The sequence below is a fragment of the Lissotriton vulgaris genome, chromosome 1_2 (genome assembly GCF_964263255.1).
Source record: "Lissotriton vulgaris chromosome 1_2, aLisVul1.2, whole genome shotgun sequence".
NCBI lineage: Eukaryota > Metazoa > Chordata > Amphibia > Caudata > Salamandridae > Lissotriton > Lissotriton vulgaris.
Genome location: NC_141686.1, coordinates 208,067,279 through 208,083,837, shown reverse-complemented (window position 1 = coordinate 208,083,837; position 16,559 = coordinate 208,067,279). Strand labels below are relative to the sequence as shown.

Here is a 16,559-nt window from a genome sequence, read left to right as displayed (position 1 = left end):
TTTAATTTAAAAAGGAACAAAATGAGGGGCTATATTTTGCCATAGAAAGTATGATTAGTGCTGCAGAAAGAAAAATTAGGGCACATTTTGAGTTACTTCTCAAATCCTCTTCTATTTCATTAAACACGTTCTGACATGCAGACTGAAACATGCACGTTGAACACCAGCAGCCGACTTCCCTGGTGAGCAGTAGCTTTACTACAGTGATCTAATGAGCAACTAGAGTGCTAACATTCAGAATTTATGGCAAATGTGTGACACATCTGAATGCCTTCTTGATGGAACCAAAGTAAACAAGCATTGAAAATGCAATAGATCTCGCCCTCGTTTAAGTTAAAGCCATTCTGTTTGTAATAAGGTAGCTTTTTAGCTTTGCTTTTATTAGTGTTTTTAAAACTTTCATGTAAATAACATGCAAATCCGATAAGGGTGGCAACACTGTCATCTGGCCAAGGGATTTGTACATGGCAGAAGCGGAGAAACATCTAAATGATACCACCTGCTATAGAAAAGGCAGCTTTGGTGACATCAAGAGCTTGAAAGAGAAAATCCACAAAGAATTGAATCAGTGGAAGTGCCTTGGGTTACTGAGCAAACAAGAGCACGCCTTTTTGAAAAATGATTTCCCTGTCACTCCTTTCTTTTATTTAATTCCCAAAATACATAAGCAAACATCACCGGTCCCTGGGCGACCTATCATCTCCGCCCAAGGGAGTTTATTGGAGTCTATTTCAAGATATGTCGATCAATTCCTGCACGAGTATGTGGAAAATCTACCATCCTACATAAAAGACACTGGCCATTTCCTTTCTAAAATTAATAGCATCAAGTGGGAAAATGACTTTATTTTGATTGCTTTGGACATTAATTCATTATACACTAGCATCTCTCACAATGATGGTTTAAATGCAGTAAGATATTATTTGAACAAACGGAGCATATCTTACAGTCAACATAGCAATATGTTAATGAGCATGCTAGAATTATGTCTGAACAATAATTACTTTCTGTACAATCGTGAGGTATACCAGCAGTTGAGAGGGGTGGCTATGGGGGCATGCTTCTCTCCCACCTACGCATGCTTGCATGTGGGGTGGTGGGAGGAGCATGTCCTCACAAAAGTACTCGCCGATCATTTCCCGAATTGCTTGGTACATTTCTGGCGTTTCATTGACGACATTTGTGTAATTTGGAGAGGGTCGTTGGAGTCAGCTAATGAATTCGTCAATTTGATTAATGTAAACAACCTTAATCTAGGTTTCACCTCACAGATTAGTACACAAGTCATCCAGTTTCTTGATGTAGAGATTTATATTGAGAATGGGAGAATAAACACTCGCTTGCATAGAAAAGCTACAGCGGGCAACGCCATACTGCATGCGAGTAGCTCCCACCCTAACCATTTGATCAGAAGCATCCCTTATGGGGAGTTTCTTAGGATGAGGAGAATCTGCAGCACCCCATCAGATTTGGAAAGATGCCAGAGTGAGGCACTGGAAAGATTCTGTGCCCGAGGATATGATGTGGCTCTCTTATTAGATGCGAAAGATAGAGCCAACCATCTGGACAGGGATAACTATCTAGCATCCATTACTGGGGTTGTTACCCCTAGTCCATTTGAGAGTGAGGTTGAGACCCAGACTAACACCATCAGCCTCATAACCACCTTCAATGATGATCACAAAAAAGTGAGAGGAATACTGAAGAAGCATTGGCCCCTTTTGAAGACTGATATCACTCTGGCCCCCCTCATACCAGCTGAACCAGGGGTGGTGTTTAGAAGAGCTCCCTCTATGAGGGATATGTTGGTTAAATCCAGTCCGGAGGTAGTAATTAAACCTTATCGTATCTCCAACAAATGCGGTTTTTTTAAATGTATATCTTGCAGGGCCTGCAAATTTGGTGTAAACACCAGTGAGTATTGCTCTGCTTTTGATCCCACTCCCATTAAGATCAGGGATCATTTCACCTGCCGCACGGACTTTGCAGTATATGTGCTCCAGTGTACCTGTGGACTCAGGTACGTTGGGAGCACCAAACTGCAGGCTTTTAACCGCATTCTACAACACCTACGGGCTGTGGTCAATTCAGATGGCAACTATCCGGTAGCCCGGCATTTTGAATTGGTCCACAATAAGAACTTAAATGAATTGAGATATTTCATCATTGATGCGGTGCCGAAAAATATCAGAGGGGGAAACAGGGAGAAAGCATTAAGGCAACTTGAGAGTAAATACATCATATTACTCGATACCAGAATCCCAAACGGTTTGAATACAGGGGAGGATCTTTATTGTTTCCTCTAGAGGTAACAGTATAGTAAGGTTTATTAGCCACCCTGTTTCTGCAATTATACACGAGTATCCGTTGGGATTAAGTTGCCGGTTGAACAAATGAAAAGGGCACTATGCCATAATGCTAACTTAAGATACCTGTTGGGACCCAGGGTGTACCCCATGATGTAGCTTTTCTTGTCAGATATTTGTGCACTATGCCATGATGTTTCCGTTGGGCCTTACTACATACGTTGTCTATAAATGGTTTTTTGACGTCAATGTAACTATTACACACATTTACTTCTGTTAGTGGGTGGCATGCAACTCTTCATTAATAGAGATTAAATTAGCGTGCCACCACCAATGCACTCCCATAAAAATATTAGAGTATAGCACTCGGTTTTAACAAGCACAATTTTGCACATTATCACTAAAAATGCACTTTATAATAGCATATATTGCACGTTCCCTATATGTGAGACTTTTTGCAACTTTGTAATACTCAAGTACATGAATTGTAGTAAATCATGAACATGATGGGCAATGCACTTTATTTCCATAGGCATCAGTACAAAATGATATATTTATTTGTAAATAGTTTGTAAATATATTAATTTGCCTTATGATGTGTTTACACTGATAGATATTTTATCATGTAATGAACTTGCCTTTTGCACTTGGATCATTGTACATTGTCGATGGGATTGTAAATAACTGCTCCGTGTACAAAGTATTTTTTCCATGTTTATGTTGCATTTAAGTCTGATTGGGAGCATTCACAGTATATAAGCACACTTATTGGTTCTTTCTAGTCATGTGATCAAGGCTGCCGTGTTGCAGCCGAAACGCGTCATGCTGGGGACAGAAGAGCAATAAACCACCCTTGAACTAAAACTTATCGCAGTGTTTGTGGTCTGTACCTACGTCGAGGACTCTGCACTTTTGCCGAGAGTAGGAGTTGGAACGGATGTATGCATATATGTATATGTATGCATGCATTTATATTTGTATTTATGTTGATATGCAGATTATATATGTGTATATATGTATGTATATATATACAGATACATATATATAAATGCATATGCATATATATATGCATATATATATATGTGTATATGTTTGCATGTAGAGAGAGAAGAGAGGTAGAGGTGTAGAGGTAGAGAGGTAGAGGTAGAGAGGTAGAGTAAGAGAGATAGAGACTAGTAGAGAGAGAAGTAGGGAGAGGTAAGAGTTGGAGAGTAGAGAGTGAGTAATAGAGAGTGGAGAGTGAGTAGTAGAGAGTAGTAGAGAGTAAGTAGTAGAGTGAGTATTAGAGAGCAGTAGAGAGTGAGTAGTAGAGAGTAGTACAGAGTGAGTAGTAGAGATTACTAGAGAGTGAGTAGTAGAGAGTGAGTAGTAGAGAGTAGTAGAGAGTGAGTAGCAGAGAGAGAGAATAGTAGATAGTAGTAGAGAGTGAGTAGTAGAGTGAGTAGTAGAGAGAGAGTAGTAGAGAGTGAGTAGTAGAGAGTAGTAGAGAGTGAGTAGTAGAGAGTAGTAGAGAGAGTGGTAGAGAGTGAGTAGTGGAGAGTCGTAGAGAGTGAGGAGTAAAGTGTGAGTAGTAGAGAGAGAGTAGTAGAGAGTAGTAGAGTAGTAGAGAATGAGTAATAGAGAGTGAGTATTAGAGAGTAGTGGAGTAGTAGAGAGTAAGTAGTAGAGAGTAGTGGAGAATATTCCAAAGTTTGGCACAGCACCACTTGCACAATAGGTCCAATCAAATCATATCACTTAGAGTCCTTATTGAAGTGTTGAATCTTGGTGTATATTGAACTGCTTTTATTTTCCTTAAGTTTATGTACCACAGCCAGCTGACGCGTTTCGTTCTGTACAACAGAATTTCTTCAGGTCGTTCTTATTTCCTTCAAGTTATGTCGGTATCCTGTTGTCATATAACTAGACATTTCTTCCAAATGTTAGACGAGACGAGACGTAAGTACATTCTTATTCAAAGTGACTAGGTATCAATTGTACCCACACAATTCGGGCAGACTTGAGTAATTTATAGCATCCTCAAAGTCAGTCTTTCAAAAAATTCCAAAGTATAGGACATGATAATCCAAATCCAAAAGTTTCCCAAGAAAAGTAATTTTCAATTGTTCGGAATATCGGCGTTTGGACAGATATGACCCTTCTGATTGAACTCTTCTGCCCGTAATGAATCTAGGGAAAGTAGATAGCAAACATATTACCAACGGTTTCAACGGACTAGGGTTGGTTACCATACAACCCAATTAGGCCCCACAATAAAAGGGAACTCAATATACAAAGGATAGTCTGAGCACTCAAATAGGAAGAGCCTAGGGTGATTTCCTTATGATGAATATATAAGACCATTGATGTTGGAAACTTTCATGAAACCATTGATATTAAAAAAACATTGTTATGAATTGTATAGAAATTTCACTGGATGTGAAGAGCTTTTGGAATTGTATACATTTGGCCTCATACATGGATTAGACCTACTGCTATTTACCTTGTTTGGACATTGATGTATTTTTACTGTATGAGTGCTCGGAATATCAGTTGTATGTTTTACTAACATGGTATCATTTATAATTTTATAATTCACTTTTTAGGTAAATAAAGAAAATCTATATCTAATATTCGGTCAGGGAAAGGAATTAGACACTCAGCCAGAGGTATTAAGATACATTGTGCCATCTTCTAAGCCTGTAATTTCTGGAACCCAAATATATATACATGGAGCAGTATAGGTTTTCAACAAAATTAATGTCAGTGATTGTATGGATCCCACTGAATCTGCATGTATCTCTTAATCTCCTTTTGTTGTTATATACATCATCTTCATGTTAAATGTGGATTCTACCATATTGCATCATGTTTCATTTATCTCATAATGTTTCTTTGAATTTACTTTCCTGACTTTTTTTAGAATGTCAATTCGTACATATAAGTTCCTCTACTGCCATTTTGAAAATTTCTAAATTATGTTTCTCTTTGATTAATATTTATCTTGCTTTCCTTTCTTCTTGAACATTTGTAAATGTTCATATAATTTGATAAATGTATTTACGTTATTGGTTTAATAGTTATACACTCTAATCTTTGAAATGTAGAATTGTATTAAAATGGTTGTACATACAAAACATATTGTTTCATATATATATGACACAAAGAATTTAATATATTGTAGTGTTAGGATATATGCACTTTTCTGATATTGGTTAGATATATGTATCTCTTTATTTTAACATTTGTTAACATAATTTTACAAAACATCTTTTTGTAATCATATGTACAGCATAGGTATAGTAACATGAATGTGAAGCTGATGATTGACTTGAGTTCCAGTCAAATGAAGTAGAGAACAGTTGCACTGATGTGTATGGAAGACAGATTGTTCCTATGACATGAAGGAAATTGAAAGCTTTGATTGATCAGTCTTCTTTGAGACATCATTTAGAAATATATTTGGCATTACAACCAAAAACCTTAATTGTGTGCACAAATGGAGGAAAACAACACATCTATAACAGAGTTTATTCTTCTTGGTCTCACTGAAAACCAACAGCTACAGATTCCACTCTTCATTTTCTTTCTTCTAACCTATATCATCACTATGGTCGGAAATACAGGCATCTCTGCACTAATAAGGACCTCACCTCGTCTTCACATCCCTATGTATTTTTTCCTCAGTAATTTGTCCTTTGTCGACATTTGTTATTCCACAAATATAACACCCAATATGTTGGCAAACTTCCTATCAGAAAAGAAGACCATTTCTGTTCCAGGCTGCATCACACAGCTCTTGCTATACTTTTGGATGGGGAGCTCGCAGGTTTTTCTCCTGGCGATTATGGCGTATGACCGATATGCTGCTATATGTAATCCATTGCTTTACACAGCCATTATGACCAACCAAACATGCACTTGTCTTGTCTTGGGAGCACACACAATTGCAGTCCTCAATGCTATCTTAAATGCTTGTTTCACATTCAGACTTTCTTTCTGTAGATCAAATAGAATTATGCACTACTACTGTGATGTACCCCCTCTACTCAAGCTTTCTTGCTCAGACACTTCGCTAAATGAAGCTGTACTGGTTTTTGTTTCAGGAGGCCTATGTCTAGCAACACTTCCTATTATATTGACTTCATATACACATATAATATGTGCCATTTTAAAAATTCGTTCCTCAGAGGGAAGAAAGAAAGCCTTTTCAACGTGCTCTGCTCACTTTGTCAGCGTTACTCTATTCTTTGGAACTCTTCTCTCCATGTACCTACGACCCACCTCCAGTTATGCAATGCACCAGGACCGAGTGACCTCAGTGTTTTACACAATAATCATTCCAATGTTAAATCCCATGATCTACAGCCTGAGGAACACCGAGGTGAAGGAGGCATTCAAAAATGCCAAGGGACGAATTGTGCTAATAATTTAAGGCGACATAGACAAAAACGCTGATATGAAAATTATTCATTATACATGCTTGTGTCTGACATATTTAATAGGACAATCTTGTTGTGCATTAAACCCGGATGAAAAATGTGAATGTGTGCGTGAGGTAATGGATGCTGATTTTTTTTCCAAAGGTCCCATTCTTAAATCTAGGTAGAGTGAACCTGCAGCTCCTTATCCCCTCCAAGGAACCACAGGCATATTAACAAGGAACAGGGAAAAATAACGCTAAGGGCGCTTAGCATTAATTTTTTTAACGCCTGCTATCGCTGGATAATACCGCCTGGTTATCGTGTTATTAACGACACTAACCGCCTAGATGATAAAGAAATCCAGCGATGGCGGCATTTTGGGAGGTTATCGCTGGTAACGCACGATAAAACTACAAGGATAGGGATATCCTTGTTAATAGCCCATGGTGGACTTAGCCATGTAATCCACCTCCCATTGGATTACATGGCTAAGTCTGAAAATTAGCAGACGTAAAAAAGCAGTGTTAACCGAGGTTAGCGCTGCTTTTTTTGTGTCTAACAGGGTTAGCATGAAGCTTGATAATAGGAGAAATGTCGCTTAGCGACATTTCTCCTATTATTTTGCACTGGAACGCCCACTTTGCATCTCATTAGAGATGCAAAGGGAAGCATAGTGAAAAAGGGTGCTAATATGCGATTTTGCATTATAGCACACTGTTGTTGATTGGGCGATATTTTTATCTCAGCTTCTTTGGCTTTTAAAGCCCTTGTTAATATGCCCCTCAGTTACTGGTGGTCGCCACATATATATCTGAGGTTGTTTAGTTCATTTGCTTTAGTTAATTTGCATTCAATAATGATATGTGATATAATGCAGCCCTAGGACCAACCAAAAGGGATCTCTGCACTTCGTAGCAAGAGAGCATAAGCCCAGCTCACAGAGTTCTTGAATGTGAGAGCAATTTGGCTGGGATTCCTGAATGCACTGCTCTCTGGAATTTAGGGCAACTTCACTTAAAAACATCTTATGGGTCACCGCCATCTTGCAGTCCCACACATCATCGGTGGTGCCTCTTCTGCTACTTCGGGCACCATAGAGGAAAGATGACAGGAGACTGAGCCCAGGCGGAGCAATATGGGGTACTCCTTCTCAGAGTCACAAATGTTTCCTAAGGGGGATTCTTAAGGTAAGGCCACCGCCCCTTGCCTCTTTTCTTTACGGCTTCCTCCTTGAGCATCTACAGCTTCCCAAATTGTTGAGGGGAACACAGGGATCCCTAAAGCCTCAGTAACACCTATCAGCTATCCAAGCACCTTTCACACCAGGCCTGGGACCTGGCAGCATTGCAGCATTTTCTTGCTCCTGGCAGAGGCGAGCAACCCATATTTCTGGCACCCACACACAGTAGGCACAATCTTGATTCCCCTGCCCTCAAGGAGCTTGGGGCAGGAGGAAGCAGGCTGACAGGACCGCCTCGCACAGACACTGATAATGGAGGGTCGGCAACCACTTGGCTACTGCGTTATTTATTGCTCTCAGCCCTGAGGCATCATGGGGCTCACCATGAATGCATCAGCCCCTTGAACAATGGGGTCTCCTGGGGGCATCATACAATTTGGAAGGATGCCCCATGCATGTCCTCACCTCAAAAGGAAAGATTAAAAATAAAATTCAGGTCACACCAACCCTGCCCTGGACCACCCTAGGGCTAATTCTTAAAAATATGCTGGAGCCCCACATGCTTGGTTCTCTGTTCTGAGGTCAGAGTTAAACACTTTAAAGAGGCATTATTTGGGTTCTGTTGGCCTTACTTTCATGATCTTTGACTTGATTTGCTCCTTATGGCAAAGGCTTCCCACCAGAGTAATTTCCAAAAGACATACAGGCCTCGAAAAGAATGCACTCTGCAGGGATCTGGATTTATCTGTCTCCCTGTCCCAGCATTCTCCTCCTCCTGGCTCGTGATGCTCCTTTCCTGGTGGTGGGAGCATCCTGTGGAGCCCCTCACCAATCAGCAGAGAACCCTCCAGGCCACTCTCTCAGCCTCTTGGCTGTCTTACAGAGCATTGGGTGCAGTAGTCCAGAGTCCAGATCTTCCCTCAGCATGTCCCTAGGGGACATAAGGGGCCCCAACACTGGAGAGACCCATCTAGTCCTGGGGTCAAATGGCAACACAGTCCATAGTTAACCTTTGCAGTGCATCAGGTAGGTTTATTTTTCCAGCTGTGCATTACTCTGCTGCTTTTGACTTTCAGGTCTAGGGTCTTGTTGCCTGCGGGTACTTTGGATACCACATTTTTGTATGGCTTAATCTTGTGGTTGGGGGAGACTCCTGTTCACTCCCTAAACAATAGGGTTATCTTCCCACATTTGCAGCATTTCTAGTGTGAACTACTGCAAGTAATCTCACAATGCCCCCAATTCCTAAATCGCGCATGGCAGAACCTTCATGTGTGCCATTGGAAATGAGCAGCCCAGCCTCTGTGGTCACTCTAAACCAGTTCTGGAAGCAGCTCTTCTCCCACTGGAGTTTCAGTCAGCAGGACTGGAGGGACTAAACAGGGGGCAGGCCCAGATGTTAGCTACACCTGCCTGTGACTGGGTTGGCCCTTTGAAGTCAGTTAAGTTACTGAGCTCTGCCCCAGGTCATCCTACCAAGGGAAGGACAACACCTCTCTACACCCTTGGCCCTTTGTCTCTGTCCTAGGAGCCAATTCACACCTAGCTTCAAGGAAGAGCAATCCAGCTGTTAGGTGACAGTTGAATATTTACAGAACAGCCTTCAAGGTGATGATTAGAGTAACACATTTAGCTTAATGATGAGCCAAAATTGTATTTTACTATTACATTGCATTTTGATTAACTATTATAAATGAGACCTCAAATTAATTCTCTAGCTGCTACCAAACCAACATTTATTTGCATTTATAACATGTAACAATGTAGCCTAGTGTTTCTCTAGGTCAATGGCTAGCCTAGCTACAAAATAGCGTTTAGCTTTATTCTCTATAAGGACAAGGAGAACATTACCATTTATATGCCCTACTTTTAATTGTCCTATACCCTTACCCTGCCTTTATGTAGGCCTACTTAGGATTCACCTATTATTATTCCTAATGAAGGGTTGGGTCTGTCAAAAAGGGTTATTTTGACAGATAATATTTACAACTTAAAACTTCCATGGACATGGTACCTTTGTGAAAGTATCAGGCTGCATTTTACAGGAGTCTCACATGCACAACCTGCACATGTGCACAAATGTGTGTGCGCACATGTTCATGTCAAACCAGCTCAGAGCCCTTATTCCAGCTGCACCTCAGTAATTTTTTGGCAGATTAATCAATAAACAGATGTCACTCAAATATCAAATATCAACGGCTCACACAGATGCCTGATCCAAATGGCAGTGTTTTGTGTCTCCCAGTGAATTCAATATACACAACCCCTGTACAGGTAGTTCAGAGAAAAACGTACAGGATCTCTCTGATCTACCTGTTTTGGAAAGTGGTTTATTAGTAGTGATAAGTAGGGTCGTACCACTAGTAATAAAGCCACAGACACAATAAAAGTTTCAGTGAAGTTCTCAATAAATGATTCTCTTGCTTAACCCTTGGTTGTTTGCAAAGAGCAGGCAGGCTTAACTTAAGAGACAAGTGTGTGAAACATGTAAAAATACCTATACATTAAATAAGTAATACATATAAAAATCCAACTTCAATTTATAAGAATAGGTCATATTCTTATTAACACATGGGCAACAAAACAACAAAAATCCAATGTAGGACATGATTATATGAAATTTTAAAGAATATTTACTTTCAAGTGTATAAAAAAAATAGAGCCAATTTGGGACATCTAATCATTCTTGACCTGGACAATGTCAAAGTTTTAGGCTGTCTGATAAGGAGCCCTTGTCAAATAAACTAAGCCGGAAGCCTCGGTCAAAACTTTACCTTGACGCTTTGAAACTTTTTCGCAGGATTTTCTCTCGACATTGACAGGGCCTCTTCAGCAGGTTGGATTCACATAGGTTTGTTGCCTTGTTCCAGTGCGAGCGCTCGGTCAGCTCCTGGAAGTCTTGAGCTCCAGGGCTTTCAGTGGGATGAACCTGAAATCCAGGCCTGGTTGCGGTTCGATGCCCCCGACTTGACTCTCGACTTTGGGGCGGTCACCTTTTGGTACTTTTTCCTAAAGTCCAAAACACCTGTCTAAGGGTCTAGAAGCGAGATGGTCCTCAATATTTAGGGGCTACAATTCCTCGAATGCACCTGGCTAAATCCTTAAAAGTCCACTGGACACACTCCACGCTAGGGACTTCTTGGTGTAGATGATGTAGGTGGGCTCTGTTAACCTGTAGCTTGCAGGGAGTTCATTCATTAATACTTGAGAGGCAAAGTCCTTAGAGCTGTAGTTTTGGATTGTGCAGCAGGTGCAGTCCTTCACAGTGCAATCTGTGGGGTGGGGTATAATGTAATGTTCCAGCAGGGCAGTCCATCTTCTCCTTATTGATTTAGCCAGTAAATCTGAGTTGTCAAGCTTCTCTACCCTAATTATTCACTATACCTGGGCATCAAGAAAGAGGGCACCCCTGACTAATAGGATACAGAGTGCACCCAACTGTTCCAGAAAGCACAACATGGAGAAATTCTTTCCTGGAGGGTTACTTCTGGATAAGCCAACCCACTGGTGTAGCTAGGTTTCTCTAACACTTCTTTTCCAGCCCGCCCGCTGATACAATTACTGAGTCTCCTGTTGGGCTAAGGGTGCCGGATGAGGGGGTGAGCCTGTACTGTCCTAAACTCTCATTCTCCCTTTGAAAAGCAGTTTGGCCACACCACCACATTCTGCCTTTTGCTTCTGCAGCTGCAGATCTCCTCCCACAGGAAATCCTTTGTCTCAGAGCATGCCACCCCTCACCTCATCAAGACAGATTGGATGAGCCTTGCATGTTGCTACATGTCGATACCTTGAAGTATCTTTTTGACTCACCCCTCCTAATAGTTATACTTCATTAAAGTATTCCAATGTATTCCCATGTTAGCCTATGGAAAAGGCAAAGGAAACCTTCACCAGGGCATACACCAGGGCATATAAAACATCCCTGTTTAAAGTCATCCTACCCCTGGGACACCTAGGGGAGACCTTCGGGGTGACTTATATGTAAACATTAGTTTGAGACTTCAGAAGTACCCTTATTACAAAGTTGACTTTGCAAAGGAAACCTGAAAAGCAGGTATGCCTTTAAAATGACAGCTGGCAACACAGTAGTGCATTACTGAAGAATGGGGCGTGTCTGCGCCCCAAAACCAAACACACTGCGAAGTGTGCCTCATTGGCGAGAAAATCATTTCATTTAAACCGCTTTTAACTATTTCCTTGATCCTAGAAAACTCTACCATAGAAATTGAATGCAAACTTGTGAAACACGGGGAGAGATTAAGATTTGGAGGATGACTGGCAGCAGCATATGTAGCTCTACTGCTATGCTAGATTAACGGTTGTCAGACTTAGAGCGGGAGAGAAACAATTTTGATAGGTATTTTGTTGATAATGATGGGAGGTGGACAGTGAAACAAGAAGGGGAGTTTTCTAGGGCCTTACGAAGTTGGGCCTGTAACAAAACAGAAGTTTGGGTAAAATTAAAGATTATACTGCAATAAGAGTAATGTAACATGTTGTGATATTATGATCAATACTGATTGGTTGTTGTTTTCATTGTTGTTTACAGTGCACCCTGATGAAGGGCATTTCTTAGCATGAAATGCATTTGGTTTTATTTATTAAACACTGCCTTTTCACGAACAGCGCATCTGTCATGTTCTTATGAGAGGTCCGAATGGGCACAATATGAACAGTAGAAACTTGGAAAAAAGGCGTACAATGTCGAGTGGGGACACTAAACTAAGAGTAAATTAAAGAAGAGGAGTACAAGGATCAAGGAAATAGTTAAAAGCGGTTTAAAATGAAATTATTTTTTCGCCAATGAGGCACACTTCGCAGTGTGTTTAGTTTTGCGGTGCAGACACGCCCCATTCTTCATTGATGTCAATCTCCAGGTGTCAATTGGGCAAGGCACCTTCACCAAGCTGCACGCACATAAGAGGATGTTAGGATAAAGGGGAACAAAACACAGTGTAAAAAGGTGTGCATTCCCTTCTCAGAACTGTTAATGTAACACAGTAGTGTACAGTGTACACATAAGTACATTAAGTCTAATGAGCCTCTAAACCTACTTGACCTATTATATACTAGGGACTTACAGCTAGGCAGTCATTACCAATTGTAATGATACTTACATACCATATCATTTTAATCAGAGCACAGGCCCTGGGTCTGGTTAGCAGAGCCCAGGGCCCTGTTAGAGTCAGAAAACCAGCATTTAATAGTCAAAATGGGGGCACAAAGTGGAGGACACTGTAAAGAGGTCCTGGTTTCCCACCCCACAATCTGATCTGATATTGTGTTTACGCAACTGAAATATATATATGAAAATCACAATTTTAATTTGCATCATCTTTCAATACAACTGCCTAAAACGTCCTCAAATTGAAAGTGAAGTGCACCAAATACTTTTTTATTACCTGAGAAAACCAAAGAAAATGAAACTGTTATAGGATTGAGTAAATAAATAGCATGCCTGGGAACTGACATCTTGCCTTTTGTATTGATTAGAATGTCTCCATAAATACACACATGCAGCACAGGGGGAAATCAGCCAGAGGAGAACAGTTTGCTCTCATCTGTGTATGTCATTATAATTACAAAAGTAGTGTATTGTAGTGTATTGGAACACTTTTTCTAGCTCTATAGAACTCACTTGATGATATTAAAACTCTGTTACTCTCTGCTGCTAGACTAATGGATCCAGAAGGCTTGACCACATAGCTCCAATACTGAGGGATCTTCACTGGCTGCACATGGAGATGGAAACCATATGCAGCTTGCTTAACTATAAAGTCCTCAGACCAACTCAACTTCATTCTTTTCAACACCTACTTTAGTGGCCTAAGGTCCAAGAAGCTAAGGAACAAAAACATTCAAATCCCACTCCGCTGTCTCAAAATCTTTTTTTGGGGCTGACCTACCTTTCTGAAACTCATAAACCTTGGATGCCATGAATACATTGGTCAGATTAAAACACAAATCCAGAAAATGTCACTATTTTACACCTACCTGATTATCGTTATGTAAGAAATGGACATTTACCAATGACGGAGGGAGGACACATTGACTTCTTTTCACATCCATTTCTTCAATTTTCTCTACTTCCACTACTTGCCCACATACCTTAATTTCCTTGTTGTCTTTTAATATTGAAGACAATATCCTGTCTTGATTTTTTGTCTCTTATTAAATGTGTTTCTGAGAATAAAGTCTTTTTTTTATATACCTTGAAGTGTAAGCCTATTTCAGTCAATTGCTCCTGGGTCTATAGAGAGAGTTCTGACCTCTCAATTGATGGAGGGGAGATGTGAGTTTTGCATATCTTCAGTTAAATAGATAGGAATTTTTTATTGATGTATCTTGGGCCTGTTCAGTCATATATATGAAAATACAATAAAAGTGGTTAGTTAGAATGGTGCTGCAATTTTTGATTGCAAAAGTGCATCAAAGATGTTTAAAGTTCTTAGCTACTTATGAAAGAAACATTCCTTCAAAGTCTTTACTAACCAAACCCTGCAAGATTGTTTACCAAACCATTTAGCCTGGGATTTTAGCAGCAATTGTTTTGATAGTTCTTGGGGTATTTTCTTTCCTTTTGGTTGTCGATTGTTTGTGCAATGCCAAGCAGATGACACTAATGTATACATCAATATTTGCCTACCCCATCACCATCAGGGATGTAAGCCCTGGTGGACCACAGAGTCAGAAAAAACTCAGTGGAATTTCGCTGCCCTCCACACTCCCCAATTTAATTATAACAGGGAGGCCGGAAGGGCCGGCTAACTGCACTCTGCTGTGCAGTCGGAGTTTTACCTGAACACTTCAAAAACTTTGTTGGCAGAGCATAGTTCTCTGCCCAGGTTTACAGGGGCGTTCAGCAGATTTTGGTTGATGTTCTATCATGGATGATAGAAAACCGTCTAAAACAGAGATGAACCAGATACATATAGACCAAAAGGCATATCTGTAATGAGAACTCATAAACCATCTAACGATTTAGGTCTTGACTGAAGAAGTGAAAAAATTGATAACCTTAGTGAGCATAGGGTCAAACCTGATTTGCATATGGCTGGACCTAAAATGGAGTGGCAAAGTGAGCTTAACAACGATGATGGATTCAACCCTGGTCTCTGACTGGGGGTGATAGTCTGAAAAGTTTCAGCACACCGTCCATCATCTTGTGTTTTCTTTGTTCACCCTAGGTTGGCAGGGTATGCCCAGGAGTGAGTCCCATGCTCACTTTGCCACTGGATTCAAGTTAGCCTGGCAGATGTGGGGTGTTACCCCAAAACCAGTTCCAGGATGCTTGTTTTCAGTTTAATGAGGACTTGGCTTGTCAGGTTGGGCACAGGGTAAAGATTGATTTGCAAATGGCGGGGTCTGCACTGGGGTGTCGAAATGAGCTAAAGAGCGAAGATGGATTCACACCACTTCTGTGACTAGGGGTGATGTCTGAACAGTTTCAGCACTCCGTCCGTCATGTCCTTGTGTTTGCTTTGCTCGTCCTAAGTTGGCAGGGTATGCCCAGACGTAGGTCCTTTGCATACTTTGCCATGGGATTCAAGCTAACCTGGCTGATGAGGGGTGTTACCCCAAAAACTGGTCCCAGGATGCTTGTTTTTGGTCCAGTGAGGACATGGCTTGGCAATTCAGGCTGGACTGTTCCCATATGGCACAGGGTCAAGACTGATTTGCATATGGCTGGGTGTGAACTGTGGTGGTGAATTGAGCTAAAGAAAGTTGATGGATTCACCCCAGATCTGTGACTGGGGATGAGGGTCTGAAATGTTTCAGCGCTTCGTCCATCATCTCCTTGTGTTTGCTTTGATGTTCTCTGCCTCATAAAGCAGTAGCCCTGGGCAGAATTTCGATTATGCTAGAGTAATCAGAGTATTGTTTGTAATTCCATATTATTTTTTCACATGGAATTACAGATAATTACCCGATTACTTCACTATGCATAATTAAGAGTCATTTGGGGGGAAATTCTACCCTTGCGCTCACTGTTAGATTCTGCTGCATTAAATGCTATCTCCTTTATTTATTTATTTATTTATTTTTTTTATCCTCATTTGTGTGCATAGCTCCAATCTACCAAAACATAAGAGAAAACCACCACAGAGCAATAGGCCGACCTGTCGTATATTGTGCCACTCAGCTTGTAGCTGGTAAGGGAAATTATAGAGAGCGAAGTGAGGCCGATTCCACTCAGCACTATATACAGTGACCAATCTTAGACCAACTTAGCATGGTATCTCAGTTGATAGTGCCCGATTTATCGAGACCCCATTGGTGCCAAGATTATAAATCTTGTTAACCAGGATGGGCAGTGCGCACATTAATCATAGGACCTGGGAAAAAAAACCAAAAAAAAAAAAAAAAACCCAGGATTAGTCACGACTAAACCAGCATTGCCCAAAACGCTCTACTATTTGGATTCCCTGCCCTAGCTAGGTCAAGTTTGGAAATTTGAAAGAGTGATGTTCGCCATTCATGCACTGTAGGAGGTTGAGGGTCTTTCCAATGCCTGCATATCTCCCTGCGTGCAGCAAGTATGGAGTAAAATATCAATTTGGATGCTGAGTTGCAGATTTTATTTCTCACACCAAAAATAACAAGAACCAATTCTATATTGACCTGTTCACCCAAGGATACTGACAACTTATTTTTAATGGCTTCCCAAAA

General features: G+C 40.7%; 1 protein-coding gene across 1 annotated transcript; it reads left to right on the top strand.

Moving 5' to 3' along the window:
• The first annotated feature begins 5,784 nt into the window (after positions 1-5,784).
• LOC147734981 (olfactory receptor 5AP2-like) lies at positions 5,785-13,901 on the top strand. Its single transcript, XM_086952547.1, has 2 exons — positions 5,785-6,669; positions 13,842-13,901. Exons 1-2 carry the CDS (start codon positions 5,785-5,787, stop codon positions 13,899-13,901), a joined length of 945 nt encoding a protein of 314 aa, XP_086808673.1.
• Positions 13,902-16,559: the final 2,658 nt, after the last annotated feature.

What these genes read in the sequence shown, in the direction of transcription:
- LOC147734981 (XM_086952547.1), top strand. Translation starts at nt 5,785, where the DNA reads ATGGAGGAAAACAACACATCTATAACAGAGTTTATTCTTCTTGGTCTC. An exon ending in ACAGCCTGAGGAACACCGAG is followed by an intron (nt 6,670 to 13,841) that starts GTGAAGGAGGCA and finishes TACATTGGTCAG; the next exon opens with ATTAAAACACAAATCCAGAA.